At 43.6% G+C, this 27,589-nt stretch overlaps 1 protein-coding gene across 3 annotated transcripts; it reads left to right on the forward strand.

The window, feature by feature from the left end:
• The first annotated feature begins 3,357 nt into the window (after positions 1-3,357).
• Positions 3,358-27,198, forward strand: LOC147352772 (phosphatidylcholine transfer protein-like). Of its 3 annotated transcripts, none has more exons than XM_086355677.1 (6): positions 3,358-3,506; positions 19,046-19,160; positions 23,029-23,108; positions 24,573-24,744; positions 25,722-25,789; positions 26,887-27,198. In XM_086355677.1, exons 1-6 carry the CDS (start codon positions 3,366-3,368, stop codon positions 26,950-26,952), a joined length of 642 nt encoding a protein of 213 aa, XP_086211803.1. In that variant the 5' UTR covers positions 3,358-3,365; the 3' UTR covers positions 26,953-27,198. The 3 variants fall into 3 exon arrangements, with proteins under 3 accessions (XP_086211803.1, XP_086211804.1, XP_086211805.1); XM_086355678.1 differs by having other exon boundaries at positions 23,032-23,108; XM_086355679.1 differs by lacking the exons at positions 24,573-24,744; positions 25,722-25,789; positions 26,887-27,198 and adding an exon at positions 23,370-24,160.
• The last annotated feature ends 391 nt before the right edge of the window (positions 27,199-27,589 follow it).

Consider the following 27,589-nt stretch of genomic DNA (forward strand, 5'->3'; position numbering starts at 1 on the left):
AGGAGAGTTCCATTTCTTCCACATCCTTGCCAACACTTACTTTGGTCAATCTTTTTAATTTCAGCTATCTAAAAGGTGCATATTCATATTTCATATGTGATTTTAACTTATATTATCCTGATAATGAATGATGTTGACTATCTTTTCATGTTCTCATTTGCCATCAGTATACATTCTTTGGTGAAATGTCTGTTTAAATCTTTTGCCCATTTTTACTGCCTTGTTTTATTACCGCATTTCAAGAAATTATTCCATTAAATGTAACATTCACAAGAGACTTAATTAGTTAATATCTCTTATCCACTTCTAAACAAAACCCTGACTTTGCCCTCCGCCCGCCCTGCCCACCTTACTTCTGCTTTTTTGCTGTTTGAAATTTTAGTTTCACTTTGTTTCCATGTGTCTATTTATCTACCTCCCCACCCATGCATCCTAACGTCTCTGTTCTCTTTTTGTGAAACTCCAGTCAGAAATGTTTTACCTATCAGTGTGACCTTCATGTCTCTTAATTAATCTTTCGTGTTTTCCAGTTCTTTATATCTCTGTGTCCTATCTCTGTGTTGCTTTCTGGGGAATTTTCTTATAGTCACCTTCTTATTTCCCTCTTGAACTGTGGCAGGACAACTATATTACCTCCTCTTTCACACTTCTAATTGCGGAAGTTTCATTTGTAGGCAATAGTTTGGTTCTTTTGGTTCATTTTTAGATTCATTTATCTTTCTGTTAGTGTTCTATTTCTAGGCCTTCTTTTACCTCTTAAATGAATTTATGTATATTATGAATACATATTCAGTAATTACTCTCATATCGGTCTGTTATCATGGTTCTTTGGTTCTGACAGTTCCGTTGGCACATCTTCTAACTTTCTGACATGGAGAGTTGTTCCCTCAGTTCTTTGTAACCCACTTTTTGTACATGCACCTTCTGTGGGTATTGTTTTCTCTTGGATAATTTCATGAGTCCTAGTTGTGAAAGTGTCACTGGCTTTGATTCTGGCCGAGTCCCAGGGGTTTCAAAGGTTGTTTGCATTAATTTATCTCCTGTGACTCCCATACAGTCGCTGGTAATGTAAAATTGAATTCCATCTCTGGCATAGGCTTGGGGTGTGATTTCCCCTAGTTGCCTTTCTGTTTCTTTCTCCTTACAGCTTCGAGGAAAGCATGAGTTTCCTTGAAGGCTCCATGGTCTACAGGCAGGGAATTTTCTGGTTTCATAGAATGGAAGGGGCAGCTCCTAGAGGAGCCAGGCTTTATGAAGGAGTCCCTGGGCCAGATTTCCACCACTGTGGCCCAGCACTACATCTCTAGCCCACAGTGAGAGTATTAGAACCCTGACTCCAGCCCTTGAACTTTTGTCCTTTTGGATTTTCAACAGTGAAAACGTTAGTCCCTTAGTTGTGTCTGACTCTTTGCAACCCCAGGTTCTGTAGCCTGCCAGGCTCCTGTGTCCATGGGATTTCCCAGGCAAGAATACTAGAGTGGGTTGCCATGGCCTTCTCCAGGGGATCTCCCCAACCCAGGGATTGAACCTGAGTCTCCTGCATTGAGGCGGATTCTTTACCATCTGAGCCACCCAGCAACCCCAAATATATTATTCTTCACTTGCCTTGTTGTTGGCAATTCCTCTAGAAAGTGTTTTTCACAAAGGAAACCGGCTGGCCTATTACAACAGACAAGTCCTGGAGAAAAACAGGTCTTTCTGGACCCCCTTCCAAGTCTTTTTCAGACTTTTGCCACGAAATAGAAATTATTTTATAATATGATTCTTTCCTTCATTATCTGTAAGAAAATAAATATTGTTGTAAATCTCAGTATACTCAAATATATAGACATTCGCCTTCTGAATTTAGTAGATAAGCACACTTTTAAACACGTGTAATAAATACAATTTAAACTTCCTACCTTATATCTTTCATAATACTATTTATACCCTCATGGTTGTCTTCATTAACCAATTGGTATAAAATATTAAGGTGGAGCCTCATCAATACCCACCTTAAAAATAGAATTCCTTGACAATATATGAAAATACTTCATAGTCAATGGCTTTTGAAGAAATTCCTTTTTCAAAACAATTGAAATTTAGTCTAAATATGTTTTAAAATAAAACGACTAAACTTAAAAGGCATTGCCAAAACAGTAGTCTCTGATCTTTCATGCATTTTTTGTCAGAAACTACCACATCCCTCTTTCCATCCTCATGAAACAGAACAGAACCAGCACTGAATTGAATAAAGGCGTAATTCATTTATGCTGCCACGTCTCATTTTATTTCTCTTCTTGGAAATGGGCATAAATGTAGAGTTTGCCATCAACTTCCAAGTCTTCCTTTCAAGTATAGAAAGAGAAACATTTCAGTATTGTCATGTAAGGCAAGTGGAAATTTTTATAAACATTTACTTTGATAGGCACTGTGCAAACATGTTCTATGTTTATCTTATGTGGTCACCTCCTCAGTTCTAACTGGTGGCAGAATTTTACCCCATTTTACAGATTGGGAAAGGGTTGCGAGTTTTCTGGCATCCGTGCGGTGTTATCTGATTTGACATTTAAACTGTTCACTTTATCCAAACCAAAGTACAATGTGGCGGTAAGAAATATAGTAAAACAAAGGGACTTGAGGGAACAAAAACGTCTTTGAGTTACAAAAGATCTAAATTATACAAGCAGCAGAAGTCTTGGATGGACACCGTGATACCTTTTGAGATCATCTTTCACCCTCCCGGTGGTGGCACTGTACTATTATGGAATAGGGTTCTCAATCTTTTTTGTACCATGGACCCCTAATTTAGCCTTCTGGGGAATCCCATGGACCTCTTCTCAGAACAATGTTTTGAAGTGCATAACAGAGCAAATGGAACATGGCTGTAGCATCTGACCCCTGAGATTTTCAAGCATTTCCACTCTGTCCATCTCACCTCCCACTTGTACTCAACTGCTCTGAGACCTTCCCTAACCTTCTTCAGAGAAAGTAAAGGAGAGACAGGTAAGCAATTTGGAAATTATGCAATTTGGAAATTGTGTTTCTGAGATTGTAGTAGTGTCTTCTTTTTCTCTTCCTGTTGAAAGCCTCCCCATTTCCTAAGCCCTCCACCTTTATGCAGATCAAGTCCGACCTTTCTCTAGTTCTATTTGCTGTGCGTTCCTGGGCAGCTCTGGGTCCGCCCAATCCTCCAGGCCGACCCCTCGAGGCCCGTCCCCTCGAGGCCCTCAAGGCCCCGCCCCTATAGGCCCCGCCCCCAGCCGCGTCCGGGTCCCTCTCTGGTCCCTGCCAAATTTCGCTGGGCCACTCCTCGTCCCGTCTCCGAACATGAGCCCCACCTATCCCCTCTTCCTTCCGGGCCCCTGGGCAGCCGCTGCAGAAGGATGGAGCCTGGGACCGGCACCTTCTCGGAGGAGCAATTCAGGGAGGCCTGCGCCGAGCTCCAGCGGCCCGCACTCTCCGGGGCCGCCTGGGAGCTGCTGATGGAGACCCAGGGCATCAGCGTCTACGGGCTGCTGGACCAGGTAGCTGTCCGCCCCCAGAGGACCGCCGGGCGGCCGTCTGCGGGGGGCAGGGTGGGGGGTGCTTCTGGGGGGTGAGGGTGGGAGTGGGAGGTGCTCCCGGGGGCCTGGGGTGGGGGGACCAGACAGGGCAAGTGTTACAAGTTGATGGCGGAGTGAAAACGTGGGTCTGCGGATTCTTGCTTAGCCCCACCCACTTGCCTGCAAGGGACGTGAGCCTCTCTCCCGGGTGGGTGCCAGTGATATCTGTGTGGCGGGGAGTATGTTCAGATTGAATCCAGGAAGATAAGCGACTGAGCTGTTCAGAGAGTGGATGTACAGGGTGGTATGTGTGGTGTGAGGAATGTTGCTGAGAAGGGACCTACCGTCCACTCTAGTCATTTCACTAACTTGCTCCTTGGAGTGCTGCCCCATTCCTTGTAAGTTGCACCGAATAGCTTTAGCCTGAGAAAAAGTCTGGGGAAAAGTTGAAGGGTAGGAGGAATGGAGTTGCAGGTGTGGCGGCAGGACTTTGCAGCCAGGTAACCGGCCAGGTGGAATGATGGCCTGTCATGGGTTGCTCTGTGTGCTAGCTGCTGCGTGGTAACTAGCTTAAAAGTCGCCTTTAGGCAAGAGAAGTGAAGTGCCTGTTTCCTGGCAGAGACCAGAGTATGAAACTGTTAGAGTAGGGAGGAACTCTGAGTCTGTGTGTCCCAGGGTACAACAGGATGAGCAGGAAGCTCAGTGTAGACCAGGCAGAATTAATTTCTGAGTGTCCTTTAAGCATTTACCTGGCTGCAAAAATGGACATGTTTTCAGAAAAACTCCTTTGATCTTCTGGATAAAATTGTTTCATTTTCCACACCGGCCACTTCCAGGCATTTGCCAAATGTTGGCAATTCACTGCTCAGATGTATCAGATGTCTGGCCCCTTCCCCTTCCCTTTTTTCCCTGACCCCTGTCACTCTGACTGCCACCTCTTCCCTAGAATCGCAGTGATCTTCTGACTTGCTTCTTGGCCTTCCACCCTTTCCCTTCCATCCTGCACACCTGAAATCAAGCACCTGAAAGAGACTGTGATCTTATTGTTCCCCTTCCAATGGCCCTGTTGATTGCGTAAAAAATAAAACCTACAGTAATAGCTTACTCATTGCATGCTGTCTTATGCTCCAGGCAGGGTTAAGTGCTCTGCAGACACTGATTTAGTCCTCACATCGGTGCCAGGTTGTCAGGCACTATATAGACCATCACCTTATTACCAATTTGGAAATGGATATATGGAAAGATTAAATTGAAGGCTCAAGACTCACTCTGGGGTTGGAACTCAGCTTTCTAGCTCCAGACCTACGCTATGATACACTCCTCCACTGACTCTGAGAGGGCAAGTATGCCAGGTGGGCTGTGCTCGGGGGACTAGGCTGGTCCAGGGCCCATGGCTCCTCCACTCCGGTCCTGTCCTCCCATCAGCCCTGACCACTCCCCTCACATCCCCTGAAGGGCTGTGCCTTTTATCCCACAGCAGTCGCTGCCTGAGCTGAGGCAGAATGTCTGGCTTTGTAATGTTTCCATTGTGTATTGACATGGAGCAGGGCCCACCTCCCTCCTGGGGGGAGGATGGGTATTCAGAACTGTTCCTATCCCTCTGAACCATGATATAAGTCGTATTTCCACCTGTTCTAGGCATGAGGGCAGTTATAGTACATTGATGTAAGCTACAAGTCTTTCCAGAGAGCTCCCGTAAGTTGGAGGCCATAGGCGTGGCCTTGAGCCCCAGCAGCTAGGCTGGGGCCACTGCCCATGGCCACCGTGATCTGCACGTGCATTCAGTGTCTAGGGACCCTGCTGTGTCAGGTGTGAGCCCTTTCCTAGAACCTTAGTTGCACATCCAGTGTTATTTGCTGCCTGACCCATTTTGCTAGAGCCGCATTTTCTTTCCAGGTTGACTCCCATCCTTTACTTTCCTCCTGGAGGAGAATTCCATCGAATCCCTCGGTTAGTAAATCTTGTCTTCTGAATGCCACTCCACGTCAAGTGAATTCAGCTTGTCCTACCCTGCCTAGACCTGCACTTATCTCCCCTAACACCCTGTGCCCTCTTCTGTCTGGTGATCCAGTGTGGTTTCATCCACCATGCATGCTGTTGATATTATGTGACTCTGTTTCCTCTTCCCCACACTTTCCTGCCTAGAGCCATTGTGCATATGGCCTTGGGTCCCCAGGTCCCTGACTGGAGGTCCAACCAGAAAATCCTGGCCCCTCTGTTAATGTTCACCTTGGTTTACATACCAGACTATTGCCCAGGTCATTCCAGGTCAGGGTTTTCATTGCAATTGTTATCATCTGGCTTTTTCAATTCTTCCGACTGGTGTACAGAGTGGACTTGTTTGGGGCCCTTTAATGTTAGGGGACTAGCAGAGGGTCTTATTGATCCACCTGACTTTTGATGGAGTTGAATTAAGACCTTTACTTCAGTCCCATCAATAGACACATTATTCATCTTATTTCTTAATAACCATCCACAGATTTCCACCCTGCTGGAATGAGTCCCTTGCTTCTTCCTGTCTCTTCCTATTTCTTGTTAATGTGAAACCCATGAGCAGAAGGTGAGACAGATAATCCGATAAGGCTTCTTGAAATGCTTGATTTTGTTTCAGTAAGGTTACGTTTGGTACCCATACAAAAATAACCCTTTTCATCAAAGTTCTTTCTAAATCTTTGTTGAGTAAGGGACATGTTCAATGGATGAATGTCCTGATTATGGTAAAGGCAGTCCATCATGGTTTGCATACAAAGCATATTAGCTGTTTCATCAGGGGTGTACCATTTGGAATTTATGGAATAAGAAGAATCAGACAGGCCCCCTTCTCAGACTTTTCAGTGACTTTTATCCAGTTGAACCAGGCTGGCTGTTCCACAGGGAATAACCCGCTGTGAGTCTGCATTAGGGAGGAGTGATCATGATCTAAAAATGATGCTGTAACAAAGTTACTATCACATGATTTGAAAAGACTGACATAAGCATAGATGTACTTGAGAGAGTTTGCAGTATGACAGATAAATTGTATTTTAAAGTAAAAAAAATTGTGGCTTCTTTTTAGTAGATTCGAATAATTCTGAATCTTGTTCTTGCACAAATGGCTACTTTTGATACTTTTCCATTTTATCTTTTCCTATTAAATCACAGAATTTTAGACTTAGAAAGTCTCTTTGCAACCATTCTGTCCAATTCCCATCACCCTTTCTTTTTTCTTTCTTCCTGCTTTCTTTGCCTACTCTGTTTCCTTGTTCTCACCTTCTTTTTCTCTCCCCAAGTGTAGTGCTAACTTATCTTTACATGGCCCCTTAATATACAAAATGCTATTACATGTAAGTTTTCATTTATCCCTCTCAACAAATATAGAAGATAGGTAGAGACAGGTTTATTTTCCTATTTTATGGATGGCAGTAAGACCCAGAGCGAGCCACACAAGCCCTCATAGCTAGTAATTAGACACGAACCAGTGTACTTGGATAAACTCAGTACCAAATATATAGCTTGCTTCAATTCAGAACTACATTCTTTTTCTCCAAGCTAAGCAAAGCTAAACCAGTCAATTCTAAAGGAAATCAGTCCTGAATATTCATTGCGGGGACGGATGCTGATGCTGAAATTCCAATACTTTGGCCACCTGATATGAAGAACTGACTCAATGGAAAAGACCCTGATGCTGGGAAAGATTGAAGGCGGGAGGAGAAGGGGATGACAGAGGATGAGATGGTTGGATGGCATCACCGACTCGATGCACGTGAGTTTGAGTAAGCTCTGGGAGCTGCTGATGGACAGGGAGGCCTGGTGTGCTGCAGTCCATGCGGTCGCAAAAAGTAGGACACAACTGAGCGACTGAACTTACCTGAAAGCAAAGCTAGGGCAACACTGCTGTGTGCTGTGCTAGTCTATGTGGTGCCGTGGAAAAGAGCATGGATTTTGGAGGCAGAGAGTGTTGAGTTGCAGTCTCTGCTCTGTTCCGCTGTCATTCATTTATTCAGGAGATGTTCACTGCGTGCCTCCCATGTGGGAGTGCCCTGACAGACACTGGGCATGAGCAGGGAGCAGGCAGTTGGAGCTGCTGGTTCAGTGAATGAGCTTCTTAAACAATAAACAGTACTCACTGATGATAATAAACATAGTATATAATGAAATGGCAGCTGAAAAATGCTACAGAAACAGCAAAGTGGGATGAAGGGATACAGAGATGTTATGGCAGAGGTGGGGATATCCAGGTGTGCTTTAGATACAGGGAATCTGGAAAAACCCTCTTCCAGAGGTTAACAATTGAGTGGAGATATAAATGAAAGAAGAGATTGCGCCCTGCCAATATCAGAGGAGAAATGGACCAGAGAGTGTTCCTCAAAGCTCAAGAGCTGCCTGGGGAGCTCTCAGGACACCTCTCAGCCCTATTAGAGCCCCATCGTGAACAGAGTTGGAGTGGAGCTTGGATGGTCCTTTTGAGAAGTTCCCCTTTCGCCTAGAGGCTGATTATTCTGTCCTGTCTACTTTGGTGTGTTTGCTGCTGCTGCTGCTAAGTCACTTCAGCTGTGTCCGACTCTCTGTGACCCCATAGACATCAGCCCGCCAGGCTCTTCTGCCCCTGGCATTCTCCAGGCAAGAACACTGGAGTGTGTTGCCATTTCCTTCTCCAATGCATGAAAGAGAAAAAGTGAAACTGAAGTTGCTCGGTCGTGTCCGACTCTTAGTGACCCCATGGACTGCAGCCTACCAGGCTCCTCCGCCCATGGGATTTTCCAGGCAAGAGTACTGGAGTGGGGTGCCATTTCCTTCTCCGTTGGTGTGTTTGAAATGCTTAAAAATAAAATATGTTTTTGTTGCTTCTTTTTGTTTTTTCATGTGAAAGCTTCCCAAGAAGTTGTAATGAGCGTGCTGTGTTATAAACCATTGCAGTAGAGGGAACGCTGAGTGCTAAGTTCCAGAGCCAGGCTGACCTTCCTTCCTTTTCCAGGACGGGCCAGAAGGACACAGGACCAGGGTGAACCTGGAGTTGGAGAGTGTCCCCCACTTACTACTTGGGGGATATTGGCCAGCTGCTATTTCCTTTTAAAATCTCAGCTTCCTCATTTGCAAAACAAGTCTAATTCTTGCTTTTTAGGATCATTGGTTCTGACAAACATTGAATGAAATGATCCATGGCAGACTGATTCTTGACCTTGAGCATACACTAGACTCATCTGCAAAGCCTGTTAAAATTCACAGTTAATATCCTACTCCATTTCAGATTCAGTGGATCTGGGTGGGACTTGAGAGTTGGCTTTACATTTCTTTACTTCTCCTCCTCCTCCTTTTTACATTTTGTTTTTACCGAATGGCCAGGTGATACGGAAGCTCCATGGATGATACTTTGCGAACCACTGATGTAAGGGGAGCTTCTCATGTGGTGCTCAGGTGCACCACCCCATGTGGTGGCAGCAAGAGGCAGGAGAGGGAAGAGCGAAAAGGAGGACTATCTTAAGGTGGAAGTCATGTCCACGTGAAGACCAACTCTTCCTGGTTTTTCAGTGGCCACTTGAGAGGGGATGTGGTCCCCTGAACAGCAGGGAGAAGGTTCCCTTGGAGAGAAGGGTCGTGGGTCATTTGCAAAAGCTTTCCCAGAGATCTGCAGTCAGGTCTCTCTGGAGCTTTAGGCTGGATACCATGCCAATAGACACCATGACCTGCCTGTAGATGGTGTGAAACTGGCATGCAGAGCTCACATCATTGATTTAGACCAAGAAAATGTTGGTCTGGAAAAATCTGACTGAGGGCTTGACTTCTTACGATTTGAAGCCAAGTGTCTGGCACTGTGTGAAGCGGCTGCCTTTGTCCTTGCAAAGGTCTACTCATCAGTGAGTTTGGTCAAGAGAAGACAGTACTTTCCCAGGGACTGTTCTTTCCTGTGCTGTTGCCCTACTGAACTACTGAGAGCCTGGCCTTACTGGAAAACTAGGTTCAGCCGTGCTGTGTCGAAAGATGGCTTGGCCTTTTGCAAGGAAGCAGTGTAAATTGCCATGGAAACAGATTTACCTCAGTGGTGAGAAGCTTCACTCTGATTTCCCAGATGGGATCGTAATCCGACTTGCATCACGGACCTCTTCACTTCTGTGTGACAGGACTCTTCTCCCTTTTCCCATCCTTCTAGGTACTAACATGATCGATGGAGCAGTTGATGCATTGGGGACACTTACAGAGCCATATGTACGAGTGGGTAGGACCACCGTGGCTAAAGCTGAGCAGCATGTGCAGCCTTCCTCTACTTGCTGCCACTGGTGCAGGTCTGCTCACTCTCTCTATCTCTCTCTGTCTCTCTCCTGTCCCATCGCTCCTCAGTGTAACTGGATAGATAATGTTGGAGCCTCAGCTCTCTCTCCTCACTTCTCTCAGGACGAGCCTGTGGTGTGAGGCAGCATGAAGATGCTGACCAATGACAAGGTGCTGGTCCAAGATTTGAAGGCATGCCTTAGCGGGGAGGGGGGAGCAGGATCTCCCAGGCCTGTCTGCGGGTGTAAGTCAGACTTTGTATTGCACAGCTGGTTTGGGGCTGTTTGAATACACCCTAGTAAGAAGAAACCTCCAAAATACTGCTTCATGACCCATTCAAGCAGTGTTTCAGAACTTACTGTGTGCCTGCATTTTGGTGATGTCTGATGTATTCATCAGACAGAAAGTTCATACCTTCCAGAAACTTTAAGACAATAAAACAGGCACCTTTTATGCAATGTCTATCTGAGTTTCTGACCTATATCATGTTTTTCTCCCTGAAAAGCTTCTTTTAACATTTCTTCCAGAGCCAGGTCTGCTGCTGATGAATTCCCTGTTTCTGTTTGTCTGAAAAAGTTTGTATTTCTTCTTCACTTCTGAAGGATAGGTTCATTGGGTATAGAATTCTAAGTCAGTGATTGATTTAGTGTATATTTCACCCTACCTTTTCTCTTTTTGCAGAGTGGTTTCTGATGAGACGTCTGCTCTAATCATCATCGGTATTCGTCTATAAGTAAAGTGATGGCCCATTCCTTCCTGACAGCTTCTTTTAAGATTTTCTTTTTCTCTTTGGTTTTCTGAGTTTGAATATGTTTTGTTTAAGAGTGTTGTTGCTTATCCTGTATGGTGTGCTCAAGATCAGCAGATTTACTTTGAAGAGTGGTCTGAGCTTAAATGGTAAAGCCACATATGATTTAAAATAAAATATAATATATTTGGGGTTTATAATGCAAAGATTCCTCTCTTGCATGTGGAATAGCAGTATGAATCCAGTAATCCAGAGCTTTTCTGGACTGTATGTTTTTAGAAGTGGTGGCAGCAATGGTCTAAAGCAGGGATTGCAAATTTTTTTTTTTTTTTTCCTGTAAAGAGCCAAATAGAAACTACTTTAGGCTTTATAGACTAAGAGGCTGTATATTTCCTTACATAACCACTTTGAAATCTAAAAACTATTGTTAGCTTGTGGACTGTGAAAAATAGACAGCATGACAGATTCAGTAATTCCTGGTCTAAAATACAGTTCTGATGCTTAATTGCTCTGAGGTTTTGGGATTTATGAACCTAGGGCCCTAGCTGAGTCTCAGCTTCCTCATCTGTAAGCTGGAGATAATTCCTTTTCTGCCAGAGTTGTGCCAGGGATCCAATGAGAGGATACATTTTGAAGCCCCTAGTAAATTAAATGGTGTTTGCTGTGAGTAGGGTGATCTATGTTCTACTCTACCCTTCAAGACCTGCATTATGCTTGTCCTGGTGAAACATATGACAACGCTCTTTCACTCAGAACTGTCCACTAGAATGGTCAATCACAAGGTCAATCACACCTTGGCCACAGCTCTGTCTACTCTGATGGCTTGTTATTTCTCTAATAATATGTTGGGAGAGGCCAGTGACGCTTGGAGGCGGGATCACAGGCTGTGAACTCTGCCATCACATCGCTGGCTTCAGGTCTAGGTTCTTTTGCAACCAATGAGCTTCAGGTCAAGCTTGTTACTTGTGTGACCTTGAGTGAGTTTCATAATCTTCTAGTGTTAACAGCTGTATTTCTTGAGGTATCATTTAAGTACCTCAAAATTTACTCATTTTAAGTGTATAGTTCACTAATTTTTAGTAAGTTTATGGAGTCACACATCCTTCCCTGAGTCTAATTTTCGAATATTTGTGTCATCCCCAAAGAAACCTGTTCCCCATTTGCAGTCATCCCCTGTTCCCGTTCCCAGTCTTAGACAACCACCAAGCTACTTGGTGTCTCTGCAGATTTGCATTTTTCTGGGTAGTCTGGGGCAGGAACACTGGGTTAGGGACTGGAAGGAAAGTTTCCCATCCAGGTTTTGCCAGCAGGAGTCATCAGCTGCCTTTTGATGCGTTGCTGTCATTTTTTTCATAAGGATCTAAGACTCCTTCCAGCTCTGAGAGCCTGTGCCATCTTTACTGACATCTTTAGCTTGTCGTTTGGAACAGTGGCTTGGAGCAAGTGTGCAGAGAGAGTAGAGCCATATTAGGAGCTGTCGTGGGGAGAAGAAGGGGACGGTGCCCTCTCTCTGGCTGTCCCCAGAGCTAACTGTAGAACTCGAGCAAGTATGTCACCTCTCTGAGCTTCATGTCATAGGGACGTGACACCAGTGTCCCTGTTGATACCACAGGGCTCTGTTGAGATTACACAAGATAGTGAACCTAAAACTGGAACCTGCACTGTGTTTAGAGAAATGAATGTTCGTATTATTGAAAGAGTTTATAGCAGGTCAGAGTGATTGGACAGCTTCCAGCGCAGAATGCATGGCAGCTGTAGTGACGCTGACAGATCACCAAGGCAAATCCATTCCAAGCTGAAAAGCCAAGTGTAAACCTTGCCTGACTGTTTTCTCAGGCCCAAGAATATAGTGGGCCCATGGTGGTTGTTGCTGTGTTTTTTTTTTTTTTCCTGTGGTACATAGTAGAAGGAGGTGGAACTTTCTGTAATAGAGTATGTGAAGTTTCAGATTTCTATGCAGAATTAAATATGCTGCAGTTTAATGTCCATTAATTGTGTCCATTATCTCTTATTTCTCTTCCTTAACTATTCGTTTCAGTAATGCTTATGTGTTTTTGTACTATTTTAATGAATTACATAGTGTAGTATTGTGTGCTATTTTAATGAACTCCATAATGAATCACACAGTCTCACATGCTTGGAAATGTTCAGAAGTCTGATCAGTACTGTTTCGTCAGTCTACTTTAATGTCAAATAAGAAGCAAACCTGAACTTAGAGTTGGAGGACATTGTATTAGGAAGAATACTTTGACCATGAGACCCGTGAGTTTCTCAGGGGAGAGGCAGAAAGGTCTTTTTTTTTTTTTTTTTCCCAGAGAGAGAGGAGTCAGCAAGACTGAAACCGCTTGTGGGGAAGTGAGGTGAAGGTGGTCTTCTGGAGAATGGAACAGAATATCTTACCCTGAGGCCAGCTCATTCTCAGCAGGGCTGGATGCTGCTTAGACTGAGGCTGGGCCAAAATTTAGAGTCTGGAGGAAGGAGATGCTTAACTAGTTTGGTGAACAAGCGTTTTGTGCCTATTGATCCTTGGAATAAGTAGCTTAGCGGATCATTTGTGGGACCGTCAAAGGGAATTTAGAGGTGTTGTGTCTGGCCTTGTGATAGGTAAACAAAGGGTGTGTGTGTGTGTGTGTAAAAGTGATTCTTTTGTGATAGCTGTTTTTTGAAACACAAAGCATGGGAGAGTTTCTTAATCTCTGTTGTTTTTTAGGATCACAGAGCTCAAATAAAATTCTCAATAAGAACCACTTGTAATAAGTAGGATTGCTTTTAGCTGCAAGTAACAGACAACTGGATTAACAAAGACTTAAACAAGTGAAAAGGGAAAGTGAAAGTTACTCAGTCGTGTCCGACTCTTTGGACCCCCTGGACTATACAGTCCATGGAATTCTCCAGGGCAGAATACTGAAGTGGGTAGCCATTCCCTTCTCCAGGGGATCTTCCCAATCCAGGGATCGAACCCAGTCTCCTGCATTGCGGGCAGATTCTTTACCAGCTGAGTCACCAGGGAAGTCCCCAAAGAGGGGTTTCTATTTCTCACCTAGCAGGTAGTCCAGAGGTTAGCAGTTGCTGGCGTTGAATCAGTTGATCAACAATGTCAGTAAAACTCTGAATATTTTCACTCTGCTTTCTCATTTTTATTGTCTCTTAATCACAAAATAGCTGCTTCAGCTCTAGAATCATACCCATATTCAAAAGAAGAAAGAATCGTCTTATGGCTGCCTCTACCTGTAAAAGAGATGAGGAAAATTATCAGCTGTGCAATTTTCTTAGTAAGAAAGAGAGTATATGCTATAATGAATCTCCCGTTTCTTCTGGGAATTATATTCTACACATGGTATCAACTGATTCTCTACCATTGACTAATTCTTTTACCACCTGTACTGTAGGAAATTACAGTATCCTGTAATCAGTGCGTCATTAGAAAAGTATGTTGTTTTTCGGTTGTTCAGTCACGTCCAACTCTTTGTGACCCCATGGACTGCAGCACGCCAGGCTTTCCTGTCCTTCACTGTCTTCCAAAGTTTGCTTAAACTCATGTCCATTGAGTCGATGATGCCATCCAACCATCTCATCCTCTGTCTCCCCCTTCTCCTCCTGCCCTCAATCTTTCCCGACATCAGGGTCTTAAAAAATAGTGGATATTTGTATAACTAGTTCACTTTGCTGTACAGCAGAAACTAGCCCAACAGTGTAAATCATCTATACTGCAATTAAAAGTAATGTAAAAAAGAAAAGCATGCATTGCATTTTACTTTGGATACAGAAATTGAGCCATTCTTAGAAGTGTTTTTCTGGAGGACCTTCAGGAAAAGCCAAGCACCTCTTGTGTAAACTTGTTTAGAGTCATTTATTGAAATCTTAGACATTTCAAAACGTATCTGCAAAAAATTTTGCACCAGAATTATATCTCTAATTTGAAAGAGAATTACACATCAGTACATTGCCCAAATAAAACTAAGATTTATGCTTCCTCCTACTAAATTATTTGTACAAACAATGGTACCCAGTCCTGGTGAGATGCTTCTTTGCTACCGTGAGAGTATAAATAGGTAAAATTCTTTCTTAAAGATTTATAAAAAGTATAAAGAGCATTAAAATGTTAATGTCATTGACCCTAAAATTGATAAAATTGATCTCTGAAGAGGCATTTTGCTTGCCTAATGAGGAAGTTAGAATTAGGAACCAGGTTTGTCCATTTGGAATAATTTTTCCAGCAGTATTCATAATTGTGAAAATATATGGAAACAGAAATAACTTACAGAATACTAAAATTAGCTGATCACTCAGTTTCAAAATGATGTCGTTAAAAATAGGAATACAGTCTGTTTATACTATCTTACTCCCATTTTATAACACACAGAAATATTTATTTACTCAAAAAATATGCAAAATATTATCAGTTGGTACTGGAGGATTATGAAGTTACATGTTTTAGTTTTCTTTATTATTTTTGGCATCTTCTAATTTTTCTCAATGAATATGACTTACTTTTATAATTATGAAAATTTCATTTTTAAGAGACATAATGAAAATGTGAGTTTGTTTCTTTTGAAACAAACCCCTTCTTTTGAAAGGAATGAGGGGTAAAAATTGCTTTGACCCGGAATTTGAGTGGAGCTACTCGGTGCTTGAAAAGAGCATTTTATGGACGGACTAGCAAAGGTGTCACCAAGCACTTTGCTTCTCCGGTGTTCCGGCATTTCTCAGTCCTGCCGTGAAGGGACTGTTTAAAGGCAGTCGTCATAGTAGTTCCTTCTTGGGTATTCACGTAAGTCGCATCACTCTCTTTTTCTCTTTTAGAGGGCTTTCTGTTTTCTTTTCTGTAATATTACTGGAGTGAAGTCACTAAGAGCAGAAACTGCATTCAGAAGGGAAGGGGACTAATTCCAGGAAACACTTTGTCTTCATGCGTCCAGATAACCAAAGCTAACTCATGGAAGCTGAGAAGATCTTTTTTTCTATACATAATTATCCCTTTTGCTCACTGTATAGAAACTCAGTTCAGTTCAGCCAGTCAGTCGTATACAACTGTTTGAGACTCCATGGACTGCAGCTCGCCAGGCCTCCCTGTCCATCACCAACCCTGGAGTTTGCTCAAACTCATGTCCATCAAGTCAATGATGCCATCCAACCATCTCATCCTCTGTCGTCCCCTTCTTCTCCTGCCTTCGATCTTTCCCAGCATCAGGGTCTTTTCTAAGGAGTCAGTTCTTCACCTCAGGTGGCCAAAATGTTGGAGCTTCAGCATCAGTCCTTCAGCATATAAGTGATATCTTATATGCTTATCTTATATGCTGAATCTAAAGTAGGACACAAATGAGCATGTTTATGCAACGAAAACAGACTAACAGATACAGAGAACAGACTTGTGGTTGCCTGGGGGAGATAGAGCGTGGGTAGGAAGGATTGGGAGTTTGGGGCTGGCAGATGCAAACTTTTACATGTAAGATGGGTGAACAAAAAATCCTACCGTATAGCTCAGGAACTACATTCAATATCCTGTGATAAATTAAAACATAATGGAAAAGACCATGGAGAAGAAGGTATGTATATCTATAACTGAGTCACTTTACTAAACAGCAGAATTTAATAACATTGTAAATCAACTGTACTTCAATAAAAAATGGTAAACAGAGAAGCAATGTATCATATATTGCAATTAGTTATTTGTGGATTTTAGCATTACATGCCATTTAAATTTTCTTCATATTTTATAATTTTTCTTAATGAATATTAAATACTTTTATAGTTATAAAAATTCACTTTATTGTTTCAAAGACAAAATGAAGTTGTGAATGTGTTTGCTGAGGTCCTCTTTCAAAGGAAATGATTCTTTGATGCAAGAATTTGGATGGGGCTGCTAAACACCTGTAAAGAGCATTTTATTGATGGACAAGAAAAGGTGTCATCCCACAATTTGTCCTCTGGTGTTCTGGCATTTCTCACTCCTGCCATGAAGACAGTGTTTAAAGAAAGTTGTCATGATCGTTCATTCTTGGGTATTCACATAAATCACACTGTTTTATTTTTCTCTTCTTTGAAGGCTTTCTTTTTTCTGTTCTGTAATATTACAGGACTGAAGTCCCTAAGGGCTCAAATGATCGATACATGCAGGAGGGCTGGGAACTAGTTCCAGGAAGCAGTTTGTCTTCATTTATCCAGATAACCAAAGCTGATTCATGTGAAGTTGGGGAGATCACAATCTCTACACATAGCTATCCTTTTTGCTCACTGTGTATAGAAAACAGGGCCACACTATTCCTGAACAGAAGGTAATTCTTTGTCTTCCCAAGCTAACTAAAACGTGTGTGGGTGTAGATATGTGCTGGTATAAAGCCTCATCCTCTGTGAAGTTGATGGGAGGAGACAGGAGAATGAGGGCTTTTCTCTTGACTCCCTCCCTCCTGTGGGGTTCCACGGCACAGCACGCGTGGAGGTCAGACCTACCAGTCTCTCATTTGCTCATTGGAAACTCTTGGTATAATGCCACATGCTCTCAGAGCTGAAACACCCGTATGAATTCAGTTTCAACTTTACTTTCCATTTTCTGCCAGGTACTTTCACAGTCATCTGAGATTCCTAAACTGAGAATTATGGTTATGCCACCTAAGTCAGGAGACCCTTGAAGCCTCAGGATCTCTAGGAAGATCTTCACGTTTACACCTTGACTTCACATAAGTTCTTGGAACAGTGTTTAAGGATGTAGGTTCACTCCTCTGGGGTTAGCCATTAGGACTGCGTTAGCACCTGGAAGTAGAGGTACATTTAAAAGGTTCATTTTTGTTTCTTGTGTTTGTTTGTTTCTGTACTGGAATTAAGTCATTAGTTTAATCTTAACAAAGAACCCTTTGCCAACAGGGTCAGGAATTGTACAATAAACTTTTTGGCAGGGGTGTCAGGAATTAGTTGCCATTGTACAGAGAGTGAAGTGTATCCCCTCCAGCCTACACCCTCACTTGAATATGGCTTGAAAACAAGGAAAATCTCTTGTACTTAGACATTTAGAAATGATCTTTTTTTTCTGAATAAAAAGGACTAGTATGGTTTGAAGCTGGTGTTTCTTCCCCCATTTCATTCTTTTATCTTTTTAAAAATCTTTAATTGGAGGATAATTGCTTTACAATATTGTGTTGGTTTCTTCAATACAGTACAACAGCATGAATCAGCCATAAGCATACATATATCCCCTCCCTCTTGTACGTCTCCTCCATCCTCCCCTTTCATCCCCCCCCTCTATGTTGTCACAGAGCACTAGCCTGAGCTCCCTGTGTTATACAACAGCTTCCACCAGCTTTCTATTTCACATATGTTAATGTATAGGTTTCAATGCTAGTCTCTCAATTTGTCCCACCCTCTCCTTCTTCTGTTGTATCCACAAATCTGTTCTCTATCTACATATATCCCTTTTTCATTCTTTTATACACAAGTTTTTTATAGAAAAAAAGCATTTGCTGAAAAATTCCATCTTGGAATTGGTAGAACAATAATGTTTTGGGTTTCATTATGGCCCATGATTATCTAAAATAGTCTGAACTCTGCCTATGTGACATTTCCACAAGAGTGTTTAACAAGCACTTCAAACTCAACATGCTCAAAGTAGAACTCTCGATCAGCCCACAGGTCACCACCTCTGCAAGCTTTCTCTCTCTCAGGAAATGGATCTCCCATCTACCTGGTTGTTTAAGCAAATGTTAGAAGATCTGTTCTAGCTATCTCTGTCTCTACAGCCAACCTGTCAGCAATTTCTGTTGACATTACTTCCAAAATGTTACCCTAAATTACTGATTTCTCCCCATCACTGTTACCGCTCTGGCCAGTCGTCAACCTCTCTTCTCTGGATCATTGTACTGGTCTTCTAACCCATCTCCTTACTCATTTATGTTCTATTTTCTACCAAGAAGCAAGAACTATTAAAAAATAATTTCCCTATTTTAAGTTATTGACTGGCTTTCCATAGCTACTAGAATAAAATCTTTTTGCCCACTGCCTTGGTGCACAAAGCCCTCTGGACCCAGCCCCCACTACTTCTCTGACAGCAGCTCCTATCGCTTTCCCCCATCACAGTTCTCTGGTCTCCCTGACTTTCTGTTCTTTGAGGAAGACAACCAATCCATCAGCCTGTGGGCCTTCTCCCTACCAGGAATGGGCTTTTCTCATCTTCCCATGGCCAGCTCTTTCTAATACTCAGAACAAATTCTTCTGATAAATCCCTCATAGAGACATTCCCTGAACACCTGGTGATACGCACACCACCAGCCCCCCAAAACTAGACACCATTTATCACATCACCTCCTTTTATCCTACTTAAATGACCTGGGTAGCTGTCACCAGCACCTGTGGTAAAGAACAAATAGAACTATGAGAGCAAGATCAGCAAGATCTTCACCTGTTCTTTCACCATTGCGTTTCCAAGACCGCAGAGGAGATGCCCGGTAGTGAGATGGCACAAGCAACTATTTTTCATATGCTGTGTAATAGCAACTGGGGAATCAATAGGCTGTTTCTGTCTGTTCTCATTTTACAGCCAACTGGACTTTATGAGTATAAGCTCATTGGTACCCTGCGAGCCCCACCAGATATTCTTGCAGATATCTGTATGGATTTGGGCTATATAAGACGGCGGATCCCTCAAGTGACGGGTGAGTGACATGTATTCCTTTAAAAAAATCAATTAGAAGGTAGAATCTATTGCTATTTTCTCTAACCAGCAGAGATCAATAGGTTTACTTTCTATTATACTATGTTTCGTTTTAAATTTTGGCTTAAATATCTGAGGTTCTGTGCTGAAATATGCCTTCAATATTTCTAGGACTTCCTTTTTATACTTTAATAGATTCACTCTCCTGTTTGCTTCTGTTTGAACTTACTACAAGTTTGTTGTCATCATACACACACACACACACACACACACACACACACACACACATACACCAGGAAGAGCATGGAAGACTTCTTGGACAAAGTGGTGTCTGAGCTATGTTTGACAAATTGAATCAAAGTTTTAAGAATATATATACATGATGAGGTGAAAAGTGAAGGGTGAGTGGGTTAAGGACATTTGGCCCAGGGAACAGTATGAGTAAAATGAGGAAGGCATGAAACAATATGATTTTTTATTTTTTTAATCTGTGAGCACTTGGGTGCTTTTGGGTTGTTGGGGTAGCAGAATCTGGAATTAGCCTGGGAGGAGAGTCCAGGGACCCAAGGGCCTAGGCTGGTCACCTGACTACACTTCTTAGATTTTTCCCAGAAATGATGGAGAATTATGAGTGGCATTAGATAGGGGATCTTTCTGGCACTTAGAGTGGGGAGTGATCTCTGCTGTCCCAGGCACAATGGACTAGATACAGCTAGCCCAGGGGCCAGAAACCCTGACAGGTGCTTGCTGTGGTTAGGAATCCTGGTTGCAAGGAAGAAAAGCTAACAAATTGCAGTGTAATGAAAGGAAAAAGTGTTTATTGGTTCATGACATTGAAAATCCATGGTTGTCTGACTTCCAGGATAGCTGCACATAATAGTTCATTTCTCCAGCTGGACTCTGCCTTCTTCTGTATTGACCACATTCTCAGGCAGATTCTGTGTCATGCAGAGAGGCCACCAGTAGAGGCAGGCTTCAGTTCAGTTCAGTTCAGTTGCTCAGTCGCTCAGTCGTGTGTGACTCTTTGCAACCCCATGAATTGCAGCATGCCAGGCCTCCTTGTCCATCACCAACTCCCAGAGTTCACTCAGACTCACATCCATCGAGTCAGTGATGCCATCCAGCCATCTCATCCTCTGTCGTCCCCTTCTCCTCCTGTCCCCAGTCCCTCCCAGCATCCAAGTCTTTTCCAATGAGTTAACTCTTCGCGTGAGGTGGCCAAAGTACTGGAGTTTCAGCTTTAACATCATTCCTTCCAAAGAAACCCCAGGGCTGATCTTTAGAATGGACTAGTTGCATTCTAATCGAGTACACAACCCCAGAGGAACAGGAACTTTCCTACTGATGGCATCCAGAGTCTCAGGATTAGCTCTTATCGCCTCAGCTTGGATCATATATTATTTCTTTCGGCATGTTTGTCATGGTTTAGGGCCACATACCGTTTTCAAACACTCTTACTTTATGGGGAATGGTGGTGCCGTATATTCGAGGGAGAAGCCAGGTGTTCTCTGGCCATCTCCCTGCCAGTTGTGATTCAGTCATGTGCTGTAGCCATTTACAGAGCCTCTGATGTGTGGTACTTGCTATCAACAGTCCACACTATGGAGTATGGTCCAGAGGCTGCAGTAGTTTGACTTTTCTGGAATCATCCTGAGGTTCTTAACCTAACTCTGGTCCTCCCAGATCTTCTATAAGCTACCTGAGAACTTTACAAAGACACTTTTGGGCCTAAACTTGTGAGAGTGGCAAGCCAGGATTCTGTCCACATATGCCTTCCCTGAACTAATCACTGTGACCATGTTCTGCTCATTTTCCCAGCCCTGAAATTAACACTGAGTCAGTCTGGGAATACCAGACCACCTGACCTGCCTCTTGAGAAATCTGTATGCAGGTCAGGAACCAACAGTTAGAACTGGATATGGAACAACAGACTGGTTCCAAATAGGAAAAGGAGTGTGTCATGGCTGTATATTGTCATTCTGCTTATTTAACTTATATGCAGAGTACATCATGAGAAACGCTGGGCTGGATGAAGCACAACCTGGAATCAAGATTGCCAGGATAAATATCAATAACCTCAGATATGCAGATGACACCACCCTTCTGGCAGAAAGTGAAGAACTAAAGACCCTCTTGATGAAGGTGAAAGAGGAGCATGAAAAAGTTGGCTTAAAGCTCAACATTCAGAAAACAAAGGTCATAGCATCTGGTCCCATTACTTCTTGGGAAATAGATGGGGAAACAGTGGAAACAGTGTCAGACTTTATTTTGGGGGGCTCCAAAATCACTGCAGATGGTGATTGCAGCCATGAAATTAAAAGACACTTGCTCCTTGAAAGGAAAGTTATGACCAATCTAGGCATTATATTAAAAGGCAGAGACATCACTTTGCCAACAAAAGTCTGCATAGTCAAAGCTATGGTTTTTCCAGTAGTCGTGTATGGATGTTAGAGTTGGACTATAAAGAAAGCTGAGTGCCAAAGAATTGATGCTTTTGAACTGTGGTGTTGGAAAAGACTCTTGAGAGTCCCTTGGACTGCAAGGAGATCCAACCAGTCCACCCTAAAGGAGATCGATCCTGAGTGTTCCTTGGAAGGACTGATGTTGAAGCTGAAACTCCAACATTTTGGCCATGTGATGCGAAGAGCTGACTCATTTGAAAAGATCTTGATGCTGGGAAAGACTGAAGGCAGGAGGAGAAGGGGATGACAGAGGATGAGATGATTGGATGGCATCACCAACTCAATAGACATGAGTTTGAGCAAGCTCCAGGAGTTGGTGATGGACAAGGAGGCCTGGCGTGCTGCAATCCATAGGGTCTCAGAGTCAGACATGACTGAGTGACTGAACTGAACTGAACAGTCCTGCTTAAACCACATAGTGGGAGAAGGAGGTAAATGGTGATGCCCTGAAGGAGAATGAGATTCTGGTGCAAGAAGGGGAGAGTCATAGCAGAGCAGGCAAAAGCAGATGTCCACTCATTCCCTTCCTTTAAGGTCATCTTCAACCTCTTGTAGTAATGGGCTGATAAATTCTGTACTCCATGGTCTGCTTCTAATAGGTTTTCTTTCTTTCAAAAGCTGAATTAAATAACACATTTCTGTGCTGTCAGCACTTTCTCAAGGGATTCTCTTGGTTCCTTCAGAAGCTTAGGCTTGGCTCCTCTTCTAAATAATTAGTTAGAAGCTTCGCACACAGCTTGAGGGCAGAGGCTGTGCACTTCATAGCATTGCTTTGCTCTCTCTCTCCAAGAGCCGATGCTATTTGCACACAGCAGCATGGTGGGTTTAAGGAGATTTGGTCCCTGTAACTATGATATAAAGCAACACGGGAGACAGGCAAGCATCTTACAGTTAACATAGTTAAGCCACTTTCTAGCTTTTTCAGAAGGACACTAACCTCTCTTGAAACTTCATTTCTAAGCTGGGTTGCTCAGTTCCAGGACACCTGTAATACGTCACAAAATTTAAGATGAGGAGAAAGGTCACAACAGAAAAATTATTGGCACTGTAGTGTCTTCTGATGATTACCAAGATTTTAGAACTTGAAAATTTATTTTTGGATGCCTAATTTTGTTTCACTGCATTCTGTCTTAGAATGTTGTTTGTGGTATACAATGAACAAGTTTTGTTGGGTTCTTTTATTTCTACTGTGTTTTTCTATCTACCAGGCACTGTCCTTGGACAACAAGATTTCAGTGGTTCTAAATATCTGACTTTCTCTAAAATTCACTGCCTCGTGAGTTAGTGGTTTATCACCCTACAAGGTTGTCATATCAAAGCTTCTTGTGAATTGAAGCCAAAGGTACTTCCAGATGCAATAACGTCTTTTGTGTTGTTTTTTTGTTGTTGTTTTGCTTTGTCTAATAGAAGCCTATGAAACAGAATGCAATGGAGAAACAGTGACCTACATGAAAATGGAGTTCCCTTTTTTATTGTCCAGCAGAGATGTATCCTTTTCGAATGCATACTATTATTCAGCTTTCTAAGTGTCTTTGTTCTTCATGGCCATGACTCAATGGCGGTATATCCAGAAGGTGGACAACATTGTCTTTGACTCTTGCATAAGCATCTGCTAAAGCTGTTGCTTCTTGTGTAGCTTTCAGAGATCTCAGTGTGATTTCTCGGTCTGACGACATGGAGCATGTATAATTGTGGGAAGGCAGCTCATACTTTCCTGAGATTTTTCCTAGAAAATCCTTGTACCACAGATTTGGGGGCCTGAAAACAACTTTTCCTTCAGAGTATTCACTACACTCCCTCAGTCTGTAGAGGAGGAAGCCGGGCCCCAGAGAGTTAAGGTGACCGAGGCGCACAATCAGGCGGTGAGCAGCCGACTCAGGGATGGAACTCAGGCCCCGCGTTTCCAGCTCTCTCCACCACCCCTCCTCCCCCAGCATTGGCTCTGGACCCTGTGAGTGTGTGTTTCCCGCTCAGTTTCTTAACATTGAATTACCTTCCCTGTAATAGCGCCATAGATGTGGTGGCTGCTCTGTGAATATTTATTGCGATGAAATGATTATATTACTCTTGGTAAACCAGAACCAGTGAGGACATTTGCCTACTACTATTTGGATATCCACATATCTTCCTGTGGTCACCAGGTGTAAGTAACCTTGCCTGACCATCCTCTGTGCCCAGAGGTCAATGATTAGGCTTAAGAGGAAGACAGAGAGCAATGACCCCGTTGTTTCCTGCATGAGATTCTGCTCCAGTCTTTCTCCAATGCCCCCACCAAGCCTGTCTACAGGCAGTGTTCCTCTCTTTTCTTGCACACTGAAGCCGAATCTCAGAAAAATTAAGTTACCCAGGATCACAGCTGATAAATGACCAATCCTCTGAGATCTCATTGCTTTATTGGAGAAAGGAGGAGTGGGTTCCCCTCATAATTAGAGCAGCAAGGAATTATTACAGATAGGTCGCAAAGAGTCGGACATGACTGAACGATTGATCTGATCTGATCTGATCTGAATGCATGCTCTTGAGCTTCCCGGGTGGCTCAGTGGTGAAGAATCTGCCTGCCAGTACAAGATATGCAGGAGAGCTGTGGGTTTGAGCCCTGGGTCAGGAAGATTCCCTGGAGCAGGACATGGCAACCCACTCCAGTATTCTTGCCTGGGAATCCTATGGACAGAAGAACCTGTCAGGCTACAGTCCATGGGGTCACAAAGAGTCAGACACCACTGGGAACTGAGTATGTACACCATGCCTGCTATGAAAAGAGAACACCAGGTGGGAGGTGACAGGGCTCTGCAGGGAAGTTAGGCAGACCAAGCAGGCAGTGAACTGGCAGTTTAAGGGAGCAAACACCAAGTGGAGGCAACAAAACAATTGCCTTTTGCTTCTGACTTGTGGGCTTTCCTTTCATCCATCTGAGAGGTTTGACTCTGGCCTTGCCTTGACTGGCAGTGTAGTGTGTCTATGTGAAGCAGCGGCGAGACCTGGACTTCAGAGGGCGGAAGATTCAGGTGGTCCTGGCCAAGGGCACCTCGCTGCCACAGTTTCCAGAGAGGCCAGCCTTCATCCGGGTGAGCCAGTGCCAGGTGAAGCTGGCCGTGGAGAGCGCTGGCCATAACCGGAGCAAAGGTAAAACGAAGGCAGCGGTTGGTGTATCGTGCGCCCTGTGAAGGCTGCGGTGACTGTGAGGCTCAGAATATGCAGGATGCATTTCCCCTGAGGTCAGAGAACTGGGCATGACTTCAGAGGAAACAGGAGACTCAATCCACCCCTGAAGTCTGGCTACAATGCAAGGTGGATGTTTAAATCTGATCAATCCATTTTTTACTTACTGTTGCATTGTGCAAATGAAATCAGAACATCGAAGTGAACCAAAAGATTTAGGAATTCACTTCAGGCTGCTCTTGTTCTGCACATTCTGGCTGGAGGTGAGCAGGAAGGCTAGTGGGACCATCTCTGAGGAGGTACGTCTCACTCAGCAAAAACTAAGCGACTCAGGACCTGTCTGCCTTGAGTTCCATACTCAGGAGAGCATCTGGGAGGGCTTTATATGGCCACCTGCTGGACTGGAATGGGTGTGGCCTGGAGACTGCAAGGAAATCTGAACAGTTCTGGCGTGTGTTAGATCTGCTGCCTTGGATGCATCACCCCACTCTTCTAAGTCTCAATTTTATCATTTATAAACTGGAGTTTAATTTTATCAATGTTTATAATTAAGATAATTGAGAGAAATAACTGAGATATATATCCAAATATCTAGCACTTATGCTATGCTATGCTATGCTATGCAATGCTATGCTAAGTCGCTTCAGTCATGTCCAAGTCTACAGACTGTAGCCCCCCAGGCTCCTCTGTCCATGGTAATTCTCCAGGCAAGAATACTGGAGTGGATTGCCATGCCCTCCCCATCTAGCACTTGCCATGGGTTTAATAAATAGCAGCAGAATGTGCTTTGACTGTTTGCCAAAGTGTCCCGTAAAGGAGATGGGAGAGTCCACTTGAATTGTGTGTTACCTCCCTCCTTAATTTCTTGGCCTGAATGTGAACCTGGATGTTTGCTGCTGTATTTTTCCTCCTTTTGAATTGTCCCTTGTTTCCCTCTCTAGTATTTATTTATTGCTTCATAAACCCTGGTGGCTGGATTCCATCCTGGCTCATCAACATGGTTGCCAAGGTAAGACCCCCAGAGGCAGGGGGGAAGCGTGCTTGACAAATGTTGACTTACCCTGTGGGGCTGTTAGCCTGAAGAGATGTGCAATCTCAGGCCTCATGATGCTCCTTTACAAAGCAGCATGGTTTACTGACTCTGGTTAGGACTGGGGTTGCCAACACCCAGGACTGAGGCTGGGACAAAAGACCAAACTCTTCACCTGGAACATCAGCTCCCCACTACTTTCCCACCAAGATCCCGCCAGCATCACTCTCTGGAACCTTTGGACAATAACCTGGTCCTTGTAGGAACAAGGGTGCCTGTGGACCCTTATCTGCTTATGCAGGAGTTAGGCCAACATGGCTTGGGAGACAATGAGATATGCTCAAGCCTGGGGAAGCCTCCACTTTCATTTTTGTGTTTTCTTTCTATAAGGAGAAGGGACTTCAGTGGTAAGCAGATCACTCCTGGAGACCATTCAGTCTGCTTTGTGAGGTCCTACTTACGGGCTGGTGGGCTCACCAATTCACAGGGAGAGTAAGAAAGTACACAAACTTGAGTAAAACACATCATACTTTGAATTCTGGTCCCTACTTCTGACTGTGTAATCTAGGGAAGCTATCAGTTTCTCCCCTCCAAAAAACGGAGATGGATATTTCCACAATGTAGAGAAGGAGTAACCAAAACATTTGGGGAAAGTCTTGGCAATGATCAACACTAAGGGATGACATATCCTGCCTCTTGCTCCCAATTCTTACCAATTTTCTAATTTTGTAAAGCAAGTCCTTTCTTTCATCTTTTTGGAAGAATCGCACAGCCCATCCCAGTCACATTTCCTGAGTTTTCTTTTTCTTTTCAAAAATAATGTCTTAGACTTGTCTTAGCTTTCTACTAGCGAAAGCTAAAATATGCAAGGTCTGAAAACTGTGGACCCTACCTTACCTGTGCCCTGAGTCTTACCTTTTTCGTCATCAGTGCCAACATTCCGTTGAAATCTTACCAGGAGCCCTATTGTCTTATTTATTATTCCCCAAGGCATCTTCCTTCACCTTTGCCACATCCTGAGAGTTAAGAGTAGTTGCTGTGAGGACAGAGTAATGACAATCTCCTTTTCTTTGCAGAGTGCAATTCCTGGCTTCCTGGCTGACCTGGAGGATGCCTGCCTGAAGTACCAGAGGAGAACCTAAGAGAGATGTGGGAGCTTTTTGTTCATGAATGATGTCCCTGGAAGTGCCTCAACTACTGCTGCTCAGGATGTCTGTCATTTTTCCATCTCAGAAGCCTGCACACACTCCAGCACCTTGTGCCCAAGGGTGCCAGCCTGATGCCTGGCTTCCTTTCCCATTCTCCCCACTCTGGGACACACTGCCTTGTTTCACTGTAGAATGTGGGTCAGATTCGGTCAAATAAACTTGATTGTTTATTTTTTCAAAGGGGAATCCTCAGGAGGGAATCCAGTCATTCCATTGTTGCATTCTAGGGGGATGGTTGGTGGAGTGGTAACACTGCCTAAGAGTGACTGACCCGAGCAAGCTGTCCTCTTCCCACATGTGAGTTTTTGCAACACAAGAGCAGAGTTGACTTGCAGTACAGAAAGAATGAAAGACTCATGTCCGTTTCCCTTTTGCTTTGCTGACTTGATTTGCCTGAGATGATCATCTCCTAAGCCTCTCCCCACTTCTATTTGTAGAGGATCATGAGCAGCTTCGATTTCAAATCATTTTGAAAAATGTTGCAGACCTGACTACATGTACAGAGTGGTGACAGTTATCTCAGTACTGGTGTCTGGGTTTTTCTGTGCCACTGGAGAAGGCTGTCTGTACC

This window comes from Bos grunniens, chromosome 19, assembly GCF_055505025.1.
Source record: "Bos grunniens cultivar Pamir isolate PY7600 chromosome 19, Bosgru_T2T1.0, whole genome shotgun sequence".
Classification (NCBI taxonomy): Eukaryota; Metazoa; Chordata; class Mammalia; order Artiodactyla; family Bovidae; genus Bos; species Bos grunniens.